This window comes from Syngnathus acus, chromosome 9 (assembly GCF_901709675.1).
Source record: "Syngnathus acus chromosome 9, fSynAcu1.2, whole genome shotgun sequence".
Taxonomy (NCBI): Eukaryota; Metazoa; Chordata; class Actinopteri; order Syngnathiformes; family Syngnathidae; genus Syngnathus; species Syngnathus acus.
The window spans coordinates 17011558-17039152 of NC_051094.1; the positions used below are offsets into that span (position 1 = coordinate 17011558).

At 42.5% G+C, this 27595-nt stretch overlaps 1 protein-coding gene across 1 annotated transcript in view; it reads left to right on the forward strand.

Annotated features, from left to right (window-relative positions):
- Window positions 1–423: 423 nt before the first annotated feature.
- Window positions 424–27595, forward strand: part of hmgcra (3-hydroxy-3-methylglutaryl-CoA reductase a) — a 41039-nt gene continuing 13867 nt past the window's right edge. The window contains exons 1-13 of the mRNA XM_037259462.1: window positions 424–563; window positions 1607–1783; window positions 7129–7240; window positions 7328–7415; window positions 8400–8484; window positions 8602–8707; window positions 9956–10062; window positions 10139–10258; window positions 10346–10506; window positions 13753–13997; window positions 14836–15002; window positions 24776–24970; window positions 25046–25204. Of these exons, the coding sequence (XP_037115357.1) occupies window positions 1619–1783; window positions 7129–7240; window positions 7328–7415; window positions 8400–8484; window positions 8602–8707; window positions 9956–10062; window positions 10139–10258; window positions 10346–10506; window positions 13753–13997; window positions 14836–15002; window positions 24776–24970; window positions 25046–25204 (1710 nt within the window). The 5' untranslated portion in view covers window positions 424–563; window positions 1607–1618. The remainder of the gene's footprint in view (window positions 564–1606; window positions 1784–7128; window positions 7241–7327; window positions 7416–8399; window positions 8485–8601; window positions 8708–9955; window positions 10063–10138; window positions 10259–10345; window positions 10507–13752; window positions 13998–14835; window positions 15003–24775; window positions 24971–25045; window positions 25205–27595) is intronic.

The following is a 27595-nucleotide window of genomic DNA, read 5'->3' on the forward strand; positions in this document are numbered from 1 at the left end:
CACGCACGCACGCACACACACACACACACGCACACACGCACACACACACAAGACTCCTTTTATCAACGGTTCTCTCCTCGCTCCGTCCCGACGACACACGTCACAGGCGTGACGAAGTGTAAATGAGCGACACGCAGCACGTCAACACAACCCGTTCAACTGCGAGAAGAATAGGGAGCACATTTAAAAGGACAACAGGATTTTTATTTTATTTTTTTTAATTTACCAAAACCACATTTGTCTTTAGAGTCCGCTCATTCGAAAGGTTAACTATAGTAGTGCGATGAGGCGTCTTCACACGGGCCGCGCCCACATTGCCGTCACCAAGGAAACGGGGCGTGGAAATAGCGTCACTGAAGTCGGTGAGCGCTGTGATTGGCTTAATCCTCGTATGATGTAGTAACGTGTCATGGTTCCATGTGGCCTCGCTTAATTGCAGAATCCGCTCAACTTGGATGAAACTGATGTTGGGAGGCCCAGGTTCAGCCCACTCCCCCTCACCTTGACTAGAGCAGCCTTTATCTCTAAAGCTCTGTCGCATAACATTCTCCTCACCCTCACAGGTAAGTCACTCTTGTCTTGTGTGTATTTGTATGTCTTTTGCATCGGAGAGAAGGTAACATTTACTGCTCCAGTACCATGCAAGCTGAACGCATATACTGAGCAGTCTTAAAAACGTATACTGTAGAGAGGTACCAATTGAGCAGTTATAAAAGTAAAAGCTACTTGGTAAACTCATACGCAAGCCCATTTACTAAAATAAGTCATTCTGTGATGTGTTCTAAGGGTGTAAACATCTGAATAATTATAGTTACAGCTAAGAATGAAATGAACATCTAGATAAAAATAACACTTGTATCTCATATGAATATATTTTGATAGCATATGCATGAAGCTTTGATTGTCTATTTCAGGGGTGTCAAACTCATTTTTTTTCACGGGCCGCATTGTAGTCCTAGCTTCTTTGGGAGGGCCATTATGACCCAAATAAATGTATGAGCACCTCATATTATATACAGTAAAAGCTACAAAACAAATATGACAAGTAAAAACTGGTCAAATATTTAAAAAAAATAGATATTAAAAGTGAAGACAATTTGCAATTCTAACACCAATTTGATGCACAATTTGTCTACGCGGGCCACATAAAATGAAGTGGCGGGCCGGATCTGGCCCCCGGGCCTTGAGTTTGACACCTGTGGTCTATTTATTTAAAACTTTTGGAATTCCATGCCCTGTCAGTTTGAAATAATTTCTTGTTTTTTAATGAAAAGGGTGAAATTAAAAAAAATCACAAATCGATTATTTGAAAAACTTAATACAAATTAATTGAGTATTGTAGTTAGTTATTGTTAGTTGCAGCCCTAGTGGACATTATAATGATAATATTAGTTTCAAGTTTGGCAGGACCATTACCCTGCACACTACTAAAGCACATTGAAATAGACAACTCAGTGCACCGCTGTTTTTAACTGGACACATTAGTATTGTTCTACTGTTGCAATAAATGCAGATGTTGTTGTTGGTGGTTTTTCATGTAGTATGTGGAAAATTGTACTTTTTTTTCCTCTTACTGTTGTGGTTCTCCCATTCTGGTATTCAACAGTGCTCTTCCACCATGCTGACCCACCTGTTCCGTTTTCATGGCCTGGTGGTGGCTTCCCATCCTTGGGAGGTCATTGTAGGCACCGTCACCCTCACACTCTGTATGATGTCCATGAATATGTTCACTGGAAATGACCAAATCTGTGGCTGGAACTTTGACTGCCCCAAAACAGATGAGGTGAGTGAATGCAATGACGTAATCTACTTTAAATATTAAAACTGTGGTTGAATTGTTTTTCATTTCACATCAAGCTGGCGGCCAGCATCTTGCCTGCCAGAATTGTACATGTTGATTATAGGCTAAAATAGTTTATTTAATCTCCATAATCTCTTGCCATACACTGGGCAACAGTAGATCCCAGGTCGGTCTTAACCATCTATCTCTATCAATCTCGCATGGTGCACAAATGGTCAGTTAGCATGTCTCCCTCATAGTTCTTGTGCTTTACATTTAAACTGTGGGTGGTCAGGCTCCCTCTCGCATTCCAAAACCATGCATTATCAAGCAGCCACAAGTCAGAATAGACCTGACTACCGTAATTTCCGGACTATAAGCCGCACCGGACTATAGGATATTTTAGTTTTTTTCTTATATAAGCCGCACCGGACTATAAGCCGCACGTGCACACGAGTTTTTTACAAAGAAAGACAGTACACAGAAAGCCTTTTTAAAGTTCTAATAACATACTTTAACATGTCTCTCTAAACATTGCCTGTGACGCAGCAGTAGTACCGCAGCAACACGGAGGTGTGCACGCGAGTTATTAACAAAGAAAGACTGGACACAGAAAGCTTTTTTAAAGTTTTAATAACATACCTTAACATTTCTTTCCAAACACTGCCTGTGACGCGGCAGTAATACCGCAGCAACACGGAAGTAACACAGCACTAATAGGGTTTGATTAAATAAAACATACCGGTAAAAGTCACTGAGACGCGGCGGTAACACAGCAGCAACACGGTAGTACAGCACCAACAGGGCTCGTTAAAAAGCACACCAGTAAAAGTAAAAAAAAGAGCTTCATCGTCTTCATCTTCCTCCTGTGCATTGAAACCATCGAAGTCTTCCGATTGGAATAGCGTTAGTTATCCTTTGCCACACACTTTCTCAGTATCTCTTTCATCGTCGGTTTTATGCATTTCTTCTAGCATTTTCCATGATGAGGGTCTGTTCATGCTAATTGTATTCATGCACGAAGCGCTAAATTACATTAAACTAGCGAGCGACACGTATAGCTCCAGAGTAGACGGGACCACGAAACAAAGAAAAGGGTGATGCAACACAATGTCATCAACATCGACTGCCTTTAGCTTAAAAGCGGCATCATATGCATTTCTTTTGTCCCCCATAATGACGGTTTGTGTATAAAAGCTTCCTTTCAGTAATGTCCGTCTTGATCTCGTTCTGTCTCTTCTTTGTGTGAATTATACGGCACTATTTGCCTGGCGGATGGACATGCGATCAACACACCACTTTTCTCCCCAGTGACCGTGTCTATATCCCTCCGCCCAGCAAAGCGGTGCCGCACTACAGCGGTCCACAGCCTTTTTACGAGTGTATAAAAGTGATCAAGTCGTCACAAAAATCACGGAAAAAATCATATATAAGGCCCCCCATAATGACGGTTTGCGTATAAAAGCTTCCTTTCAGTAATGTCCGTCTTGATCTCGTTCTGTCTCATCTTTGTGTAAATTTTACGGCACTATTTGCCTGGCGGATGGACATGCGACAACACACCACTTTTCTCCCCAGTGACCATGTCATATCCCTCCGCCCAGCAAAGCGGTGCTGCACAACAGCAGTCCACAGCCTTTTTACGAGTGTATGAAAGTGATCAAGTCGTCACAAGAATCACGGAAAAAATCATATATAAGCCCCCATAATGACGGTTTGTGTGTAAAAGCTTCCTTTCAGTATTGTCCGTCTTGATCTCGTTCTGTCTCATCTTTGTGTAAATTTTACGGCACTATTTGCCTGCCGGATGGACATGCGACAACACACCACTTTTCTCCCCAGTGACCATGTCATATCCCTCCGCCCAGCAAAGCGGTGCTGCACAACAGCAGTCCACAGCCTTTTTACGAGTGTATAAAAGTGATCAAGTCGTCACAAAAATCACGGAAAAAATCATATATAAGCCCCCCATAATGACAGTTTGTGTATAAAAGCTTCCTTTCAGTATTGTCCGTCTTGATCTCGTTCTGTCTCATCTTTGTGTAAATTTTATGGCACTATTTGCCTGGCGGATGGACATGCGATCAACACACCACTTTTCTCCCCAGTGACCGTGTCACATATCCCTCCGCCCAGCAAAGCGGTGCCGCACAACAGCGGTCCACAGCCTTTTTACGAGTGTATAAAAGTGATCAAGTCATCACAAAAATCACGGAAAAAATCCTATATAAGCCGCACCGGACTATACGCCGCAGGGTTCAAAATTTGAGAAAAAAGTCGCGGCTTATAGTCCGAAATTTACGGTAATTATTATTTGGATCCCTGTATTGCAAGCTGAGAACATATGACACCATACTCCCTCCAAGCTATGTAGCGCACATTATTTGTGCATTGATGAAATGAAATCATTTCCTGTACATATTGTTGTCTCATGTTGCTTTCAATAAAAGTGGCTTCAGTTGATCTATGGCGCCAACTATGTCAGCTACTTCCACCTGCCTGACCTGCCAGGACAACACAAGTCAACCTACAAACAGAATTGCCATGCACACAAAAATTAACAGAATCATGAAACTCCCAATGATAACACTATTTATACCTTTACATCCCTCGTGGTCGACTTGGAAGCAGTCTGCAGTCTACCAGTCTGTGATCGACTGGTTGGGCACTCCTGGTTTGAACGCATACCTGCTCAGGCCGCTTCTAAATATTGTTGTAGTTGGTCTAACAAGATTTTACTGAATTATAATAATAATAATAATAATCACACAGATTCCGAACTTTACGGACACTTCACTGAGCAGATACGTACCGTAATTTCCGGACGATTAGCTGCACCTGATTATAAGCCGCACCAGCAAAAAATTGCGGAAAATGTTGTGTTCTTTTCTTAAATAAGCCGCATGTGCACAGAACACAGTACACAGAAAGCCTTTTAAAAGTTTTAATAACATATCTTTCCAAACACTGTCTGTGACGCGGCAGTAATACCGCAGCAACACGGAAGTAACACAGCACTAATAGAGCTGGATTTAAAAAAGCATACCGGTAAAAGTCACTGAGACGCAGTGGTAACACAACAGCAACACGGTAGCACAGCACTAACAGTAAAAGAGCTGTCTTCATCTTCCTCCTGTGCACTGAAACCATTGAAGTCCTCCTCCTCAGTGTCCGATTGGAATAGTGTTAGATATCCTTCGCCACACACTTTCTCAGTCTCTCTTTGGTCGGCGCTTTTATGCATTTCTTCTAGCATTTTCCATGATGAGGGTCTGTTCATACTAATTTTATTCATGCTCGAAGCGCTAAGTTCCATTAAACCAGTGGTTCCCAAACTTTTGCAGGCTGGCGCCCCCTTTGGCTCCCCAGTGAATTCCTAGCGCCCCCCCCCCCCCCCAAGGACCGGCATTTATATAAATAAATAATACATTTATATAAATAAATAAATAAATAATACATTTATAATATCATTACCATTACGTTGAATTAGTGGGAGCACTGAGTTTGTTTCTCAGAAACGAGCCGGTCCCATCTAGACGTAATCGGAGACAATGACACCCGAAGTGATTTAAGGTTTGTCTTTTATTGCAGGATGCTTGGTCTCCATGTGTTGAAGCAGTTTTGAATGCTTCACTGCCTGGTTAGTTAGCCTGTCGCCACATATTAGCTTTGCGGGCTCGACTGGGGAAACATGTCACGTGACCGGGACGAGTGTCTTGACCTGAATTAATTGATCGTCGATAAAAAAAAAAATTCTGTGCGGCTTGGCGGCCCGGTACCAAGTGGTTGGGGACCACTGCCCTAACCAGCTCAACACAACACAACACGGCGCGTTCTGGCGAGTCCCCAATTTCATGTTGACTTGAACTCAAGATGATGTTGACCGCCAGAATGCGGTTTTTATTATAAGATAAAATTCTGAACATTACAAGCTTGAAATTACAAACCTGAGCTTTTGCTTTTGTAGTCTATGCTGTCGGATCTGACTGGGCCAGAGCGGCGTGTTGTGTACAAATCGACTGCCGCCCCCCTACCGCCCCCCTACCGCCCCTTTCTTCCTCACCGCCCCCCCATATCTTTCCACCGCTCCCAGGGGGGCGGCACCGCCCACTTTGGGAACCACTGCATTAAACTAGCGAGCTACACGTATAGCTTCAGAGTAGACGTGGGAAATAAAGAAAGAAAAGGGTGACGCAACACGATGTCATCAACAATGGCCCAAATCGACTGCCTTTAACTTAAAAGTGGCATCATATGCATTTCTTTTGTACCCCATAATGACGGCTTGTGTATAAAAGCTTCCTTTCTTCAGTAATGTCCGTCTTGATCTCGTTCTGTCTCTTCTTTAAGTGAATTATATGGCACTATTTGCCTGGCGGATGGACATGCAATCAACACATCACTTTTCTCCCCAGTGACCGTGTCACATATCCCTCCGCCCAGCAAAGCGGTGCCGCACAACAGCGGTCCACAGCCTTTTTACGAGTGTATAAAAGTGATCAAGTCATCACAAAAGTCACGGAAAAAACCCATAGATAAACCGCATCGGACTATAAAACTGCAGGATTAAAAATTTGAGAAAAAAGTCGCGGCTTCCTCCATGTTGACACACTAGTTCAGTCAGTGATTCTCAACCAGTGTGTCATAGCACATCAGTGTGCAGTGACAGATCATCTGGTGTACCGTGGAAGATTATCCAATGTCAATTATTTTGATAAAAAATGCTTAGCCAACCACATATTGTAACAGGCACAAAACAAAGTGCTCTTCTACTTGATGACTCAAGGTAGAAAATTAACCTGTACCACTTTTGTGAATTATTTGGCTCAGTGCTGTGCCGTGATTTTTTTCCAATGTGAAATATATGCCTTGGCTCTATAAAGGTTGAGAAACATTGCTATAATGTATAACACTATTGTGCTCGACTAGCGTGGGGAATGAAAGGAGATGCCATGATTGAAAATCGCTGTGACCAGTCACAAAAATGAAACCCATAATCTGGAGGAACCACCCTATACATACCTACTGTATGGATTTGAAACTGAACTTGTTGAATTGAGTTCCAAAAAATGCAACGTTCTATATTTGTCTGCCAAACTCTGCCCACATTCAGTGATTAACCTTGACATAATTTTCAAGTTATCCATTTGTATTATCTACTCTTTCATACTGTGTATTTTATCAGACATCTGCCATGCTGCATTTAAAGTATCATACTTATTATTTATATTGTAGTAGAGATGTGTTACCAGGGATGTCCTTTTACCATATTTCAATGCACCATGTCGTTAACATCTTATTGAACACTATGCAACCCATTTTTAACTGTGTGCACATCTTTTTGACAGCAAATTCTGAGCAGTGACATAATTATCCTGACCATCACACGTTGCATTGCCATCGTCTACATTTACTTCCAGTTCCAGAACTTGAGACAACTGGGATCCAAATATATTTTAGGTATCAAAATTGTTGGTCTTACTCAGAAGGACAATTACTAAAATCAGTTTTGTGTGTAATTTTTGACTCATCCTTTTTTTTTTTCAGGCATTGCAGGGCTCTTTACAATTTTTTCTAGCTTTGTGTTCAGCACAGTGGTCATTCATTTCCTTGATAAAGAACTGACTGGCCTCAAGTAAGTTGTTGTTGTTCTTCTTCTTCTACTTCCTCTTCTTCTTCTTGTTATTATTATTTTTATTGTTATTATTCAAGGGTTGAAATAAGCCGTTTCACATCGCTGTTTATACACCAGGATTAATAGTTTGCGCCTCATTATTACATATTGAATAGCAACTGGGAATCACACGCCGATGTCAGAAGTAGTGATGAATATTGGGAACCTTCCCCATGTTCATTTGAAAGAGCCAGCACATGATTGGCTAATACAAATTGTCTGAGACTAAATGTCAATTACAAATGGTCTGAAACTAATTGTCAATTAGTTACTGCCAGCACGACCCGAGGCTCGATTGGCAGTAAGAGCTCAAAAGCTATACAAAGAAGAGGTCTATTTAGTACTAGTGAAAAAAACAGGGATAGCACAGTAAAGTAAATTTTCTGAATATACGGATCACCTGCTCAAAATTTTATAAACAGCAAGTATAGAAAAAAACAGTTATTCATACATTATATTCCATGATCAATTGGCCTACCATGCATGTTTTTGGAATGTGGGAGGAAACTGGACAACCCAGAGAAAACCCACGCAGGCACAGGGAGAACATGCAAACTCCACACGGAGAGGGCCAAATTGAACCCACAACCTCTGACGCCCTAATAAATCAATCAATCATTAAATGAGCCAATTCCTTGATGCAGTTCCGAGGGATTGACCTCGTAAAAATAAAGCTCCACAAAATTAGAAAGTTGCTCCCTTCCCTTCCTGGGGGTTAAGATCATGGGATCTTAATATTTTTCTCGTATGGGTATGTGAAGCCCTTTGAAATGTTTCTGTGACTAAGGGCTATTTTAATAAATTTGACTTGATTCACAAACTGCTCTGCAAAGAAAAATATTTTAAAATCTTAATTTCTTATCACTATTATTGTTATTTTATTTGACTGCTGTCACACATTTGAGAAACTTCAGTGGTTCATTTTCTTTCTGGTGTGCCTTTCAGCGAAGCTCTACCTTTCTTTCTCCTCCTGATCGACCTTTCCAAAGCATGTGCTCTTGCCAAATTTGCACTTAGCTCCAGTTCTCAGGTACCAAAAATGTGCAGAAGAAATGTATGATTTATTGATTGATTTTGCAATGTCAGTGTTTCTTATTTTCAGGAGGAAGTTAGATTGATTTTTGGATTTCGCAATTTTTTGTTTCAGCATGAAGTTAGGGAGAATATTGCTCGAGGTATGGCAGTACTGGGACCTACATTCACCTTAGATGCTTTGGTGGAGTGCTTAGTGATCGGTGTGGGAACCATGTCAGGTACTGTTATTTTGAATGTGAAGGTAAAAAAGAAGCATAACGAAAGTCTTGAGATTGGAAGTTGATCTTTATTCGATTATGGTTAGGGTTTAGTCGAAAAGTCAACCAGCTCGTTTGTGTCGATCACAAAAATTGCTCAAAACAAAAATGCATGCTTCGAAATTAAAAACATTTAGTGCCCCCGGAACCAGTATTAAAGTGAACCCCCAGAGCTCCTACGTTGAGGTCTTGCTGGGGAAAGGGAGTAATAATGTGAAGTTTGGTCAATCCCCTGCTCTTTAATGGACGGCATTAGGTTGGAACTAGGTGACGTCGTATCATTGACAGGGCTCTGCACCTGCTATTGAGTGGATAGCCATATTGCTTGCCTATAGATGGGAATCATTTTCTTTTTCACTAGGTGACTAATATTTTCAGTAGGCGACTTTAATAAGCCGTCATATGGGAGAAACAGTTTACTGTACGCCAGGCAGGCCACCGAGCAAGCTCCTCGCCACCGCTGCGGCACCTGCTTCCTTATTCGGTTTGAGATGTCAACAAAATCCATATTTCCCGGACAGTGGACAACACCCATTTCTAACGAATCATCCCAATTTTGCAGCACCAATATTGATGAAAGGTTCATCACTCTGTCATTGGAAAGCCGCCACACGAAAAAAATAAAATATCCAACTGCTGCAAGCTCGTAGGACCCGCCGTCGCAGTGCCGCCGCTTGCTTGCTCGTTCAGCATGCTGTGTTGTCTACTCTACCCAATTTTAACGAATCTGAGTTATCCTTGCAATTTTGCAGTGTCAATATTGAAAAAAAGGTCTGTCAATCTGTCACCGATGACACGCGCTCCGTGTGACATCCACGAGTACACTTTAAACCACTTTCGCATATCCGCATGGACAGTCGTTGCTGCGGCCTCTGTTTTATTTATTACTTATTTATTACTGCTCGTTGGTGCCAGAGGTAAAAACAACACAGGTTAAAATTAGTTTCTGTTTTAGCAAATTCACACTGGACAAGCTTAATCTTCACAGTACGCCCCATTGCTACTTGGGGCAAAGTGTCTTCCACTCAATTGTGAGGGCAGTGCGCGTTAAAGCCTCTCCAGCCAACTTAGCTTTGCAAAGCTGTGTAATATTACACGCATAGTCATTAAAACACCCAAGAAAGTTGTTTATTCTATGAGTGTAAATTATTCGGATGTCAAGCTTCCAAAATGCAATTATAAATTGCCTTGTAATTTTTTATATTTCAGGTGTTCGACAGTTAGAAATAATGTGCTGCTTTGGCTGCATGTCTATTTTAGCCAACTATTTTGTCTTCATGACATTCTTCCCTGCATGTGTGTCACTTGTGCTGGAGGTAAGAATTTAGTTTATCTTTCCATGCAGTCAAAGTGTTTGGAATTGTATTTATGATGCCTGTTTTTTTCCTGAAGCTGTCTCGTGAGAGTCAGGAAGGCCATCCGATTTGGCAGCTGAGCCAGCTCTCTCAGGTGATGGCGGAAGAGCAGGATAACAAACCAAATCCTGTCACCCAAAGAGTAAAAATGATAATGGTAATACTAGTATTTTTTTCAGTCTGTTCATTGTGTTGTTTTTGCTCAGAACGTGCTTGATGAGTTATGTATCTGCTTTGTCTGCAGTCTCTGGGCCTTGTTATGGTTCATGCTCACAGTCGGTGGATTGCTGAGCCCCTATTGTTCAATGATGCAGTGGGAATTCCACTGAGTACCTTTGATGAAGAACACCTGTCCCCCAGGAGGATCGAACCAGAGATACCTCTGTGTCATTTTTACCTCACCAGGTAAGTGGACATCAACATTCCAGCTTCTGTCAAACAACACATCAGGAGTAAATCAATGTCAAAAAACGTTTTCAAATTGTTGTCAAAAAATATCCTACCCATGGCTCACTAATTAGTAATTTACATTTGACTCAATCACAGTCTTAACGACCACAAATAAATTCTCACATCAATAACAAGACATCAAGCCTCTTATGATGATGGGACTGCTATGTGAGGTGCTCAGCTTCAGAGCCACAGCAAGACCAAAATACAGATAAATGTAATATTTGGTCTGGTTTCTGTTTGTGAAAGGAGCTATGAGGAGGAGCTACATGCAATCTGCATGCAAAAGACATGAATGAGTGATGATAAACACATTGTTTTAGTCCCATCCATCCGATCAGTGCTGCCCGTAGCCTACTTCAGCACCTCAGCGCATGCTCCCTGGGAGAGAGAAGGTTCAGTGAAAACTACCGTAATTTTCGGACTATAAGTCGCACCGGAGTATAAGTCGCACCAGCCATAAAATGCCCAAAAAAGTGAAAAAAAACATATATAAGTCGCTCCGGAGTATAAGTCGCATTTTGGGGGGCAATTTATTCGACAAAATCCAACACCAAGAACAGTCATGAACGAGCAACAACAGGCTAAACGATAGCTATGCTAACGTGACATAAACACAAACTAAGAGCTGAGAACGGCCCTGAGTTATTCGAAAAACTATTAAATAAATAACACGTTAATAAAACCATCTGTGTCACTCCAATTCATTAAATCCATCAATCGTCCTTTGTCAACAATGCATGCGCGCCGCTGACGGCTCTTGCACTTCAAAATATTCCACAGGCCCATATAACGATATATAAATTATATATCAAATAACTATTATATAAGCAATAATGTTATCAAACCATCTGTGCACTCTAAATCATTAAATCCATCGATCAAATTCCTCGTCCTTTGTCAACAACGCCGCGCGTGCGTGCGCCCTGACGTCAGCCTCGTCGTTACTCCACAGATCTACTATATAACTATATTGTAGCGTTAACAAAGTTCAAGGAAAGACGTGGGTTTGGTAAACGGCTCTTTATTTAACAAAACAAACTTACAGGCGTGTGGCGGCGTGGACTTCCAGCCACAGAAATGGAAGAGAGCTCCATAGAATAAGACCGGGCGTGTGTAAAAGCCATGACCGAGCCCCATCCACCGTCCCCGGACAGCCACCCGGCCGAGCGCCGGCCCTCGACTTCCATCCACGGAGGTGAAAGACAGCTCGGTAGAGGACCGGGCGTGCGTAAAAGCATTGTCCGAGCCCCATCCACCGTCCCTGGACAGCCACCCGGCCGAGCGCCGGCCCCCGACTTCAATCCACGGAAGTGAAAGAGAGCTCCGTCGAGTCAATCTTTGTCGTTTATGTAAACGCCGCGTCGCGCTGCTGACGTCGCGCTGCTGACGTCGCGCTGCTGACCGCGACGTCGCGCTGCTGACGTCACTTGAAATTCAAATTACAGTAATCCCTTGCTACATTGCGGTTCGTTTATCGCGGTTTCATTTTTTTATTTTATTTTTTATTTTTTTTTGAAAATATTTGAAAAAAAACACATAAGTCGCTCCTGAGTATAAGTCGCCCCCCCCACCCAAACTATGAAAAAAAACGCGACTTATAGTAAGTGTTTTTTAGTTACCATATTTTCCTCACCGCAAGGCGCTTCGGGTTAAAAGGCAAAGACTCAATTGCGGGGTCTATTTTGTATTTAACCCACACATAGGGCGCAACGCATTATAGGGCGCATGATTCACGGTAAACAAAAAAAAACGTCACGGGAGCAAGACAATGAGTTCGGTTGTACTTTATTCTACTGTTTAACCCTGTACTCTATTGTACTCACATTATTGTTAATCGATATTCATACGTAAATCCGTCCAAGTCCTCATCTTCTGTATCCAAATTAAACAGTTGGGCAAATTTGCCCCTAAACATGCCAAGTTCCCTCTCGTCATTGTCTCATTGTTGTCACGTTGCTCTTCTGCAATGATCCTGGCTTTCCAGAAAGATCTAATTGTGCCTCATAAGCAAGTCTCTTTGTCTGTCATTTTAGAGGGTCCTAATGCTGTTTTCTTTGCACAAACGATAGTATTCATTTATCAATGGCTACTCTACGTGTTACGTGAAATCCTATGATTGGTTTCCCGCCTTTGATCTACGTAAAATGTGATGTCCTCTGATTGGTTCATCGGGTCTACATATCACGCCTATTTATTACATCTGTGTGGCAGAAGCCACATAAAACAACTTTACAGATTTGCACAAACGGTAGTATTTATTTATCAATGGCAATAGAGGTACGTACTTTGCACAAACGATAGTATTTATTGACCAATGGTGGTGAAGATACGTTCTCCTCTACATCCAGTCCTCTGACTAGTTTACCGCCCTGATCTACGTAAAACGTAATGTCCTCTGATTGGTTCATCAGGTGCTTGTATATTACGCGATAGTATTTATTTACCAATGGCGGCGGAGGTACGTACACCTCTACGTGTTACATCCAGTCCTCTGATTGTTTTTTTGTTTGGCCCAATCTACGTAAAACATAATGTCCTCTGATTGGTTCATCGGGTCTTCATATTACGCCTGTATATTACGGAAGCCACACAAAACAACTTTACAGATTTTGGAATTTGGTCGCACCTTATTAAAAAGCGCACCTTAATGTTTTGAGAAAATTAAAGGCTTTAAAGTGCGCCTTATGGTGCGGAAAATACGGTATTAATCGAAAAGGATGTGGCAAGTGCATTTTTGTAACTTACTGGCAGCCATCAAAATTAACAAAGTTGACAATAATGGTAAGCAGTTCAAAGTTCCCATGGCAATGACAAAGGGATGTCTTGTGGCTAGCACAAATCGCCGTACAATAAAATGAACTAGGAGTATTGTGGTAAATACAAGACGAGACACAAAAATATAAACACCAGATATTTATCAAATGTTACATTATCACTCCTTTCTCCATCAAGACCTCAATGTGGGAGGTCAGGAGATACACTTTATCATAAAAAAATACTTAGATGGCTTATGTTGGGGTAGTCTTTCCTAATTTGTAGCTACAGGTATGTTGTTTTATTTTTTATTTTTTTGAAAAGATCGTATTGCAAATTGTCGTGCAGACCAGCAATCTAGAGACCAGAAATTATTTGCACCTGCATTGTTATGTATCTGAGAATCCAATTAGTCTACATTTATGAACCAATGTTCTTCGACAGAATGATCACCATGGATATTGAGCAAGTGATCTGCCTGTCCTTGGCTCTGCTTCTGGCCATCAAGTACATCTTCTTTGAGCAAGTGGAGATGGAGTCTACCCTATCAATAAGGAACTCCATTACTATGTCCCTGGCTCCACGACAGGACATGGAGAGTTGCTGCCGGAAGGAGGTTGATCTTACCCAATACCATGCATCCACCGCGGGTCTTCCTCCTACCATAACATCCAACAGGGAACCTATAGGTATGCCTGTGCTCAATTGGAGTCAATTGACCATCCCAGGTTGTCAGTTAGTTAGTTAGTTAGTTAGTTAGTTAGTTAGTTAGTTAGTTAGTTAGTTAGTTAGTTAGTTAGTTAGTTAGTTAGTTAGTTAGTTAGTTAGTTTGTTTGTTTGTTTGTGTATGTATGTACTGTATGTACTGTATGTACTGTATGTATGTATGTATGTATGTATGTATGTATGTATGTATGTATGTATGTATGGACGGACGGATGGACGGACGGACGTATGTATGTCTTCTGTTTTATACCAAGTAGAAAATATTCAAGGGTCAGAGAAAAATGTGAAACTTTTTTTGCAAGTTGAACCTAGGGAACTGAAGCAAGGCTTTTATTAAAAACTCAAAAATGACAATATAATGAATTAACATTATATTTAACTAACCTTGGCGGATTGGCTCAGTGGTAGACTGATCTTCTCCCAATACATTGATTAGGGGTTTGATCATTGTGACCATGTCAAAATGTCGTTGAGCAAGTTACCGCAAAAAAAACCAACAAAAAACTAAATTTCGCTGACATTATTGTACGGTGCCTGTTGCCAGGTTTAGTGGTGGGTCCAGCGCTAGGTTCCCACAACATTAGCACAAGCAATGCTCAAGTGTGCCATACAGGCTGGTGAGAGGTGTCTCATTACTTTTCAAAGGCAGTTTATTAAACCTAAATTACCAAAATGTCAAAATATTCCATAGCTGCAGCTTTGTTTTTATAATTGTTAATAGTTTAGTATGATTTATAATAGCACTTTTATTCCTACATCACAGCTTCTAACTCTGTTAACTTTTTGTCATTGTTTCTTTAGATGATGTCATCCGGCCCCTGGTTGATCCTGTTAATGATTTTGGGTCAAGTAATGTCTCCATTCTTGGTGAAGGAGAAAAAGACATCAAATCTGAAATCACTGAGCCACATCTCCCCTTGAAGCCAAGAGACCTTTTTGAATGTGTGTCCATTCTCAACAATCCAGTGGTAAGACACCTCTACTTAGTTTTGGTACTTGCTAGGCTTAACCAAGGACCTCAAGTATCATAATTCCTGCCATATCAAATGGATGTGATAATGAAAATTCCATGAAACATTGAAAACTCAACTTAAACTCAACTTAAAACAACTTGAAAAAACAAGAAAATACTAAAGAAAAATAATATATTTTATATAAATATATATATATGTATGTATGTGTGTATATATATATATATATATATGTGTGTGTATATATATATATATATGTGTGTGTGTGTGTATATATATATATATATATATACATATACAGTGCCTTGCGAAAGTATTCGGCCCCCTTGAACCTTTCAACATTTCGCCACATTTCAGGCTTCAAACATAAAGATATAAAGTTTAAATTTTTTGTCAAGAATCAACAACAAGTGGGACACAATCGTGAAGTGGAACGAAATTTAAACTTGTGGAGAAGTTTAAAGCCGGATTTGGATACAAAAAGATTTCCCAAGCTTTAAACATCTGAAGGAGCACTGTGCAAGCAATTATATTGAAATGGAAGGAGTATCAGACCACTGCAAATCTACCAAGACCCGGCCGTCCCTCCAAACTTTCATCTCAAACAAGGAGAAGACTGATCAGAGATGCAGCCAAGAGGCCCATGATCACTCTGGATGAACTGCAGATAACTACAGCTGAGGTGGGAGAGTCTGTCCATAGGACAACAATCAGTCGTGCACTGCACAAATCTGGCCTTTATGGAAGAGTGGCAAGAAGATATCCATAAAAGTCTCGTTTAAAGATTGCCACAAGCCACCTGGGAGACACACCAAACATGTGGAAGAAGTTGCTCTGGTCAGATGAAACCAAAATCGAACTTTCTGGCCACAATGCAAAACGATATGTTTGTCGTAGAAGCAACACAGCTCATCACCCTGAACACACCATCCCCACTGTCAAACATGGTGGTGGCAGCATCATGGTTTGGGCCTGCTTTTCTTCAGCAGGGACAGGGAAGATGGCTAAAATTGATGGGAAGATGGATGGAGCCAAATACAGGACCATTCTGGAAGAAAACCTGTTGGAGTCTGCAAAAGACCTGAGACTGGGACGGAGATTTATCTTCCAACAGGACAATGATCCAAAACATAAAGCCAAATCTACAATGGAATGGTTCACAAATAGACGTATCCAGGTGTTAGAATGGCCAAGTCAAAGTCCAGACCTGAATCCAATCGAGAATCTGTGGAAAGAGCCGAAGACTGCTGTTCGCAAACGCTCTCCGTCCAACCTCACTGAGCTCGAGCTGTTTTGCAAGGAAGAATGGGCAAGAATTCCAGTCTCTCGATGTGCAAAACTGATAGAGACATACCCCAAGTGACTTGCAGCTGTAATTGCAGCAAAAGGTGGCGCTACAAAGTATTTGTATTAGCGCAAGGGGGCCGAATAATATTGCACGCCCCACTTTTCAGTTTTTTATTTGTTAAAAAAGTTTAAATTATCCAATAAATCTTGTTCCACTTCACGATTGTGTCCCACTTGTTTTTGATTCTTGACAAAAAATTAAACTTTTATATCTTTATGTTTGAAGCCTGAAATGTCGCGAAATGTTGAAAGGTTCAAGGGGGCCGAATACTTTCGCAAGGCACTGTACATAAAGGACGAAGAATTCGATCGATAGATTCATTGATTTGGAGTGACACAGATGTTTGATAAAGTTGTTGTTTATATTAGAATTATTTGATATATAGATTATATATCGTTATATGGGCCTATGAAATAATTTGAACTGCAACTGACGACAAGTCCGACGTCACACGCGGCGCGCCGCACACGCAGCATTGTTTACAGAACGGATGGATTCAATGATTTGGAGTGACACAGATAATTTGATAAACTTATTATTCATGTTATAGTTATTTGAATAACTGTTAATGTTACGTCAGGCCCGTTCTCATCTCCTCATTTGTGTTTATGTCACGTTAGCATTCTGCATCGTTTAGCCTGTTTTGCTGGTTCATGTCTGTACTTGGTGTTGGATTTTGTCAAATAGATTTCCCCCAAAATGCGACTTAAACTCCGGTGCAATTTATATATGTTCTTCCCCCTTTATTGTGCATTTCATGGCTGATGCGACTTGTACTCCGAGCGACCTTTAGTCCGAAAAATACGGTACTCACTTTGTGTCAAAGACGCACACAATCACAGCAACCTTTAACTTACCGCTGCGCACAAGTGAATGGGTATAATGTCTAGACCTCGAATGTAAGACAACCCCGACTTTTTCAGTCTTATTTCAATGCAAAAAACATCGTCTTATATTTGGGCCAAAAAAACGTATTTATTGTAATTATCGCCCAGGGCGATAATTAGAGAAGGTTTACGTATGTCCAACAGGGGGGTGGGCGATTAATAGAGAACACTTTTTGTGCGATCGCCAAGGGGCACTGAAATGGGCGATAATATGTATATTTTCCTTATGTAGTATGCAATACCTGCATCTCACTGGTGTTCTTAACACTAGAACAGCGGCTGTTTTGATCTACCTCTAACAGCGGGGTACGTCAATTGACGCTCCATCGATGCGACACGTTACCGTCGCACATCACATGTTGCGCACGTCATGTTATCGCGATCGTCTTGTTCGAGCGCACGCCCCGATAACATAATTGTGTGAGGATATTCTAGCGGAGTGACGAGTGTCATTGTATCATAGTTTATGGAGAAAAACAATTTAAAAGGGACATTCGACGTGCTGTCAAATCAGTCATATTTAAACTTGCGCAATGACGTCGGCATGTGGTCGCGGGGGAAAACGTAAGTTTTGGGGAGAATTTTTAGCAGCATGGGCGATAATTAGAGGTATCAATGTTTTTTATTTATGTCATTGCTAACACACACTGGGCGATTATTAGAATATGGCCGATAATTAGAATAAATACGGTATATATATACATGTATATATACATACATATACACACACATATACATATACACACACACACACACATTTATATATATATATATACATAAACAACGCATTGTGTGCAGCGCACCGCTGACGTCAGACTTGTCGTCAGTTGCTGTTCAAATTATTCCACAATATAAACAACAATTTTATCAAACCATCTGTGTCACTCCAAATCATTAAATCCATCGATCGAATTCTTCGTCCTTTATGTAAACAACGGCGCGTGTGCAGCGCGCTGCTGACGTCGAACTAGTCGTCAGTTGCAGTTCAAATTATTCCACAGGTCCATTTAACGATATATAAACTATATATCAAATAACTATAATTTAAACAACAATTTCATCAAACCATCTGTATCACTCCAAAGCATTAAATCCATCCATCGAATTCTTCGTCCTTTATGTAAACAACGGCGCGTGTAAGGCGCGCCGCTGACGTCGGACTCATCGTCAGTTGCAGTTCAATTATTCCACAGGCCCATATAACAATATATAAACTATGTATGAAATAAAAAAGTTAAAAAAGGTAAAGACCCAAAGATTGTCACACACACATCTGGGTGTGGTGAAATTTGTCTCTGCATTTAACCCATCTCCGAAGGGAGCAGCGAGCAGCAGCGGAGCCGTGCCCGGGAATCATTTGGTGATCTAACCCCCCAATTCCAACCCTTAATGCTGAGTGCCAAGCAGGGAGGCAACGGGTCCCATTTTTATAGTCTTTGGTATGACCCGGCCGGGGTTTGAACCCACAACCTTCCAGTCTTCCAGACTCTACCACTAGACCACTGAGCTGGCCTATATAACAATAATATAAACAACAATTTTATCGAACCATCCGTGTCACTCTATTAAATCCATCGGAATCTTCGTCATGTGTCACTTAAAAAAAACAAAAAAAACACAGCTGTTGACTCCGGAACTACGTGCACTGCTGACGTCAGACTAGATATATCAAATAGATGTAATATAAACAACAATTTTAACGAACCATCCGTGTCACTCCAAATCATTAAATCCATCTTAAAAAAAAACTTTAAAAAAACAGCTGTTGACTACGGAACTACGTGCGCCGCTGACGTCAGTTTCGTCGTCAGTTGCGGCTCCAATTATTCCACAGATCTACGTATATAACAGTATTGTAGCATTACCAAAGTACCAGGCAAGACGTGGGTTTGGTAACCGGCTCTTTAATTCACAAAACAAGAGCTCAATATATGAGCCAACACAGTGCTATGAGCAAGCAAGCGCCCTGGATCGCCCTCCTGTGCTCTGACCGACACCCGGGGGCGAAAAGAGCATAACCATCCGAGCCAACCCCCTATACAGTCCTCAGGTTCCCCAACAATAGCGGTAGCAGTTTGCATTATTTTATTGCAATGTTTTTCCTTATTCAGATTTGTTTCAAGACTACAGTTATAATTAGACTTCTCTTTGATGGTTAATGCAGTTATTGCAATTTTGTTGTTTTATCACAGTAGATTGGTTTATTTACATTATAAAACCAGAAGCCATTCATTTACAAATGTGATTGCACTTTAGTTTACATATTTAAATGTTCAGATATTAAGATGTGATAGACAGTTTTTGCATGATTTGAATGAGGCAAAATAACATGCTTTTTCTCCCAAATATATTGTTATAATCATTTGTTTCAGATGTAATCATTTTCTGGATAAAAATTTAATTTGGTGTCCAAAAAGCCTTTTTTCAAACTTGAGTCTTGAAAAAGAGGGGGTCGTCTTATAATCAGGGTCGTCTTATATTCGGGCCAATACGATGTGTGTGTGTGTGTGTGTGTGTGTGTGTGTGTGTGTGTGTGTGTGTGTGTGTGTGTGTGTGTGTGTGTGTGTGTGTGTGTGCGTGCGTGCGTGTGTGTGTGTATGTATGTATGTATGTATGTATGTTTGTATGTATGTATGTATGTATATATGACGTAACATTCAGAGTTATTCAAATAACTATTGCATAAATAACACGTTTATAAAACCATCTGTGTCACTCCAATTCATTAAATCCATCGATCGTCCTTTATGTCAACATAAATGCGCGCCGCTGACGACTGTTGCACTTCAAAATATTCCACAGGCCCATATAATGATATATAAATTATATATCAAATAACTATTATATAAGCAATAATGTTATCAAACCATCTGTGTCACTCCAAATCATTAAATCCATCGATCGTCCTTTATGTCAACAATCTGCGCAGCTGACGGCGCTTGCAGTTCAAAATATTCCACAGGCCCATATAACGATATATAAATTAAATATCAAATAACCATTATGTAAGCAATAATATTATCAAACCATCTGTGTCACTCCAAATCATTAAATCATCAATCAAATTCCTCGTCCTTTGTCAACAATGCCGCGCGTGCGCCCTGACGTCAGCATCGTCGTTATTTCACAGATCTAGTATAGAATAGAATAGATAGAATAGATCTTTATTGTCATTGTCACACATGTACAACGAAATTTAAAAAGTGCCAACCGATCAGTGCATAAAATAAAAAATAAATAGAATAAAAAGATAAAAAAATACAAGCTATAAACCCACAGAAGAACATACACAGACATAATCATTTTTTTTAGCGGCATTTAATGTGACTGTAGGGTAAAAACTGTTGGCGAATCTGCTAGTCCTTGACCTAATTGATCTGTAGCGTCTGCCTGATGGCAACAGTTCGAAAAGGGAGTGGCCAGGCTGGGAAGTGTCCTTCAGAATGTTCCGTGTTTTTTTGAGACAGCGGGTTCTGTGTAGGTCTTCCAGTGTGGGGAGAGGGCAGCCAACGATCTTCTGTGCTGTGTTGATGACCCCTTGGAGCTTTTTCCTCTGAGCTGCAGTGCAGCTGGAGTACCAAACACATATACAGTACGTTAAAGTGCTTTCTATGGAGCAGGGATAGAAGGACCCCAGCAGTCTTTGTGTAATGCTGTACCTCCTAAGCACCCTTAGGAAGAAGAGTCTCTGCTGGGCCTTTTTTAGCAGCTCAGAGGTGTTCACGCTCCAGGTGAAGTCCTCCTCGATGTGGACTCCCAGGTAGCGGAAGGAGGACACCCTCTCCACACAGACCCCGTTGATGATAACTGGTGGAATGTCCGTTTTATTTTTCCTCCTAAAATCAATGACCAGTTCTTGGGTTATACCGTGTTTAGGAGCAGATTGTTCTCTCCGCACCACTCCGATAGCTGCACCACTTCGTCCCTGTAGGCAGACTCATCCCCCTTTGAGATGAGCCACACCACGGTGGTGTCATCCGCAAACTTCACAATGGTGTTGCTGCGGTGGGCGGGGTTGCATGTATGTGTGTAGAGCGTGTAAAGCAGTGGGCTCAGTACGCAGCCCTGTGGGGAGCCAGTACCAAGACTGAGAGGTGTGGATGTATAACGGCCCACTCTCACCCTCTGGCTGCGACCCGTCAAGAAGCTCTTAATCCACCTGCAGGTATTGTGTGGAAGTCCCAGGCCCCCCAGTATGTCCACCAGTCTGTGGGGGAGGATGGTGTTAAAAGCAGAGCTAAAGTCCACGAAGAGCATCCGCACATAGCTTCCCGGCTGCTCCAGGTGGGACAGTGCAGCATGGAGGGCTGTAACTACTGCGTCCTCTGTGGATCTATTTGCCCTGTAGGCAAACTGGTGGGGGTCAAAACCTCTGAGCAGGAGTGATGTGATGTGACCCCGTACCAGCTTTTCAAAGCACTTCATCACCACCGGGGTGAGTGCGACTGGCCGGTAGTCATTAAGGCTGGTGATGTGGCGTTTCTTGGGCAGGGGGACTATAGTGGAGGATTTTAAACAGGATGGGACGGTGGACTCGGTAAGGGACTGGTTGAAGATCTTTGTGAAGACTCCAGCCAGCTGATCTGCGCAGTCCTTCAGGACACGCCCAGTGACGCCGTCAGGACCCGCAGCCTTACTCGAATTGATGGTCCGCAGCGTGCGCCTCACCTCGTGCTCCTTCACTGTGAGGGTGAAGCTGCTGCGGACTGTGGGATGTGATGTGGCTGCTTCAGGTGGCTCGGACTCGAACCGGGGAAAGAAGGTATTAAGGTCCTCTGCCAGTGAGGCGTCCCCTTCAGCAGCTCCGATGGTGGTTCTGTAGTTGGTGAGATGCTGGACTCCCTGCCACACCTGCTTGCTGTTGTTGCTGTCCAGGTGATTCTCAATCCTCCTCTTATAGGCAAGCTGGGCCTCTCTGATGCCTCTCCTCAGGTTGGCTCTGGCTGTGCTGTAGAGAGCCCCGTCCTCAGACCTGAGGGACAGGGCGGTGTCCCTCTCCTCCAGCAGCCGAAGGACCTCCCGGGTCATCCAGGGCTTCTGGTTGAGGTATATCCGTATAGGTTTGTCCACTGTGACAGCGTCTGTGCAGTGCTTGATATAACACAGAACACTGTCTGTGAACACGTTCAGGTCCCGGTGTTCGAAGATGTCCCAGTTAGTCCTGTCGAAGCAGTCCTGCAACTGCTGAGAGGCGTCATCAGGCCAGGTTTTAACAGTTTTAGTGATGACAGGAGCTGATTTCCTGATGGTGGTATATGCAGGGATTAATAGCAGTGACATGTGGTCAGACTGGCCCAGGTGAGGTAGCTGTTTTGCCCTGTAGTCTAGCTTGCAGCTCAGTGGCCTAGTGGTAGAGTGTCCGCCCTGAGACTGGAAGGTTGTGGGTTCAAACCCCGGCCGGGTCATACCAAAGACTATAAAAATGGGACCCATTGCCTCCCTGCTTGGCACTCAGCATTAAGGGTTGGAATTGGGGGGTTAGATCACCAACTGATTCCCGAGCACGGCACCGCTGCTGCTCACTGCTCCCCTCTCCTCCAGGGGATGGATTAAAATCACACGGGGATGGGTTAAATGCAGAGGACAAATTTCACCACACCCAGATGTGTGTGTGACGATCATTGGGACTTTAACTTTAACTTTGATGTTGGAGTAGACCTTGTCCAGAGTTTTAACTCCTCTAGTGGCACATTTAACATGCTGGTGGAAACTAGGGAGTGCTGCTTTCAAGTCTACATGATTAAAGTCCCTTGCTATGATGTGGACTGCGTCAGGATATCTGCTCAGCTGGCTGCTAATACTGCCATGTAATAGTCCAATAGCTAGCTTAGCATTAGCCTCCGGAGGTATGTAAACAACAGTCGTCATGACTACGGTAAATTAACGAGGGAGGTAAAAGGGCCTGCATTTAATAGTCACATACTCCAGGTCCGGGCAGCAGTGACTGTCTATTGTCACCATATTAGTACACCAGTTGTTATTGACGTACATACAGAGCCCCCCCCCCCCCCCCCCCCCTTGCTCTTGCCGGAGTTCTCAGTCCTGTCATGACGCTGTGTGGTGTAGCCTGCTAGCTCGATAGCAGAGTCCGGTATGAGTGGATGAAGCCAGGTTTCGGTGATCAGCACCATGCAGCAGTCCTTCACGGTCTGGTTCGCAGACATCTGTAGCCTTAGTTCATCCATCTTGTTAGCAAGAGACCTGGCGTTGGTAAGAAACAGGCTAGGGAGCGGTGGTTTGAACGGCCGCTTCCGTAGCCTGGTTAGCGCGCCGGCCCTGCAGCCTCGTTTTTGCCTCCTCTCTCTGCGCTGCCTTCGCTTCCTCCCAGCGGGGATAGTGATCCAAGGGGAGCCGGGGCGCCTGATGATATCCTCCGGTATGTTTTGCGAGCGGTGAAACTCCGCTGCGACACTCAACTCGCAGCAAACCCCTATCCTGAGGAGCTCCTGCCGGTTGTAGGTGGTGTATGATCGACATACAGTGGGTACAAACACTAACAAAAAACAAACAATGCGTAGATCGGGAGAGCACTGAGCCGCTGCAACTGCGTGCGCCGCCATCATCCATATATATAACTATATTGTAGCGTTAACAAAGTACAAGGAAAGACGTGGGTTTGGTAAACGGCTATTTAACAAAACAAACTTCCAGGCGTGTGGCGGCATGGACTTCCATCCCTGGAGGTGGCACTTCCAGCCACGGAGGTGGAAGAGAGCTCCATAGAATAGGACCGGGCGTGCGTAAAAGCCATGTCCGAGCCCCATCCACCGTCCCCGGACAGCCACCCGGCCGAGTGCCGGCCCCCGACTTCCATCCACGGAGGTGAAAGAGAGCTCCGTAGAGTAGGACCGGGCGTGCGTAAAAGCCATGTCCGAGCCCCATCCACCGTCCCCGGACAGCCACCCGGCCGAGCGCCGGCCCCCAACTTCCATCCACGGAGGTGAAAGAGAGATCCGTCGAGTAGGACCGGGCGTGTGTAAAAGCCATAATATATTTTCGAACCTTCTGTGTCACTCCAAATCATTAAATCCTTCAAACTCTTCGTCCTTCGTGTCACAAACAAAGCCGCTCATGATGCCGGTAGCAGTGGGGCCCTGCGTCATCTCGTGATCGAATCTTTGTCCTTTATGTAAACAACCGCCGCGCCGCTGACGTCACTTGAAATTCAAATTACAGTAATCCCTTGCTACATCGCGGTTCGTTTATCGTGGTTTCACTTTTTTTTTTTTTTTGAATTTTGAAAATTTGTGAAAGAATTCACATATAAGTCGCTCCTCAGTATAAGTCGCCCCCCCACCAAAACTATGAAAAAAAAACGCGACTTATAGTCCAAAAAATACGGTATGTAAATAAATATTTGAAAACAAAATGTTCTCAAAGTTTAAGTGCACATGCATAGTAATTAGTTAAAACTGAACTGTAATTGACAAATGGACTATTCTAGATGTAAAAACTGTTTATGATGTTTCAACCGTACAACAATTGTCATCTGATCTCAAACAGATCCATGACACAGCGTGACTTTTGTTTTGCAGCAAGGGCCCCGTTTCCTGAGTGATGCTGAGGTGATAATGCTGGTCAACTCCAAACACATTCCAGCTTACAAATTGGAGGCCGTCATGGAGAGGCCTGAGAGAGGTGTGGCCATACGGAGACAGATGATTTCAGCAAAGCTTTCGTTTCCCTCTGCACTCTCATCTTTGCCATTCACAGATTATGACTACTCCAAGGTAAGCTGATTCAAATGAAGGAAACACAAATAATCTTTTCTGCATATTAAACAAAGCTATGACTGCGTCCTCCAGGTTATGGGCACCTGCTGTGAAAATGTGATTGGATATATGCCTGTGCCGGTGGGCGTGGCTGGGCCACTACATCTGGATGGGAAGCAGTTCCACGTTCCCATGGCAACAACAGAGGGATGCCTTGTGGCTAGCACGAATCGGGGATGTCGGGCAATTGCGGTGAATTTTGTATTTTGTAGTTTTGAAGATGTAAACAGTACATAGCATATGTCCTAAAGGGAGCTGTCACCGATTTGGAACTTTCTCAGCCATTTTAGTGCCTGAACTTGCACCCCAAGTCTCAGCTTGTTATTTGTGCTGTCATCATTGAATGAGTGCTGGATCAGTTCGAGTGACTCTCTCACACTTGCTTTCTCTCGCTCGCTCGCCCTCTCTCATTCTCGCGTGTGCTATGTAATGTGGGGTTTTTTTTGTTTTAGAGAGTAATTAATCAAGCGGATTTATTTATTGCATGTAAAACGTCTCGTAGTTCCACTTTTCACCATTAAGTAACAATGTCAATCCATTTGGTATGAATCAGAAACCCTGTGATATAGAGGATTGCTATAATTTGGAAGCTGAAGTTCTGTGACACCAACTCTTGAACTTTTCTGTCACAATTTATAACTGTATACTGTATAGGCTTATAAAAGGATATATCTTCACACCATTATTATTGGTACCATGAAAGAATACTAGAGAGCCAAATATTACCATATTTTTCGCACCATAAGGCGCACTTAAAAGCCTTCAATTTTCTCAAATAAGGTTTTTCATAAGGTGCATTTTTTTGTGTGGACCGAATTCCAATAATAATTCTGTAATATGTAGACCCGATGAACCAATCAGAGGACATTGTGTTTTATGTAGATCGGGGGGATAAACCAATCAGAGGACTATACGTAATACGTAGAGTATGTGCTTCCGCCATCATTGGTAAATAAATACTATCGTTTTTTGCAAAGCAAACAGCATTAGGACCCTCTAAAATGGCACACACAAAGAGACATGCTTACGAGGCACAATTAGAGCTTTCTAGAAAGCCGGGATCATTGCTGAAGAGCAACGTGACAACGACGAGACAATGACGAGAGGGAACTTGTTTAACAAGAGGGTCGTGTTTAATGGCAAACTTCCCCAACTGTTTAATTCGGATACAGAAGATGAGGACTTTGATGGATTTGCGTATGAATATTGATTAACAACAACGTGAGTACAGGACTATCTATCTATCTATCTATCTATCTATCTATCTATCTATCTATCTATCTATCTATCTATCTATCTATCTATCTATCTATCTATCTATCTATTCACTTTGTGCCTTGTGGTACATAAGGCCTTCACAGAGCACTTCCACTGGTCACGGTCAGCTGCTGCAGTCCTTGCTTCAGGCCATGACTTCCACGCTGCTTCTTTCCTTTCTTTCTCGACAGTACGCCTCCAGGTGTTCTTCGGTCTTCCTTTCCTTCTTTTTTCTTCTGGTACCCAGGTCAAGGCTGTGTTGCAGTCGTTGTTGTGGTCCTGCCGTACGTAGTATGTGTCCAATCATTTTCCATCTACGCATCCTAACTTCTTCACTCAATGGCTCCATTTCAGCTCTCTCTAGTAGGTCTTTAGTGCTGATGTGGTCTTGCCAATGTATGCGGAGTATTCTTCGTAGGCATCGGTTGTGGAACACATCAATTGCCTTGCTGTCCCCTTTATTCATTTTCCACGTTTCGCATCCATACAGCAGTACTGGCACTCCTAGCGTCTTATAAAGCTTTAGCTTGGTTCTTCTTAAGATGTCATTGGAGCTCCAGGTCTTTTTAAGTTTGATAAATGGCCCTCTTGCTTTTGACAGCCTATTCTTCAGATCTTTCATACCGCCTCCCTCTTTACATACTATTGCTCCCAAGTAAGTGAACTGGTCTACATCCTCAATATCTTACTCATTGATCTTTATTCGTTCCTGTTTATTTGCATTTATCCTCATTGTTTTTGTCTTTTGCGTATTGATCTTGAGTCCTACTCGCTTGGCTTCTGCATCCATTCGGGTTGTTTTATTCTGCATATTGTGTTTTGTAGAGGAGAGTAACGCTATATCATCTGCGAAGTCCAAATCATCAAGTTTTGATGTCAGCGTCCATCTAATTCCATTGTCTCCCTCTTGAACTGTTCTTCCAGTCTATCACAATTAAAAACAAGAATCCTGACATATTGCATCCTTGTTTTACGCCGGTTTTGATGTTGAACCACTCACATACTTCCCCTTGGTCTTCTACCGCACACTGGAAGTCTTCATAAAATAGTTCTCACAACCTTCTCCGAAATTCCATACTTCTTCATGATGATCCACAGGCTTTTGTGATGTACAGAGTCGAAGGCTTTCTCAAAGTCTACGAAGTATAGTGTTGCTTGCCACTCATTTACCTGTTCGATTATGTTTCTCAATATGAAGATTTGCTCTACCTACCTGTCCTGTAACCTGCTTGTTCCTTTCTGAGCCCGCAATCGATTCCATTCTTTATTCGATCTACTATAATCCTGCCCAGTATCTTTCCCACTACAGAGAGCAGGGTTATGCCT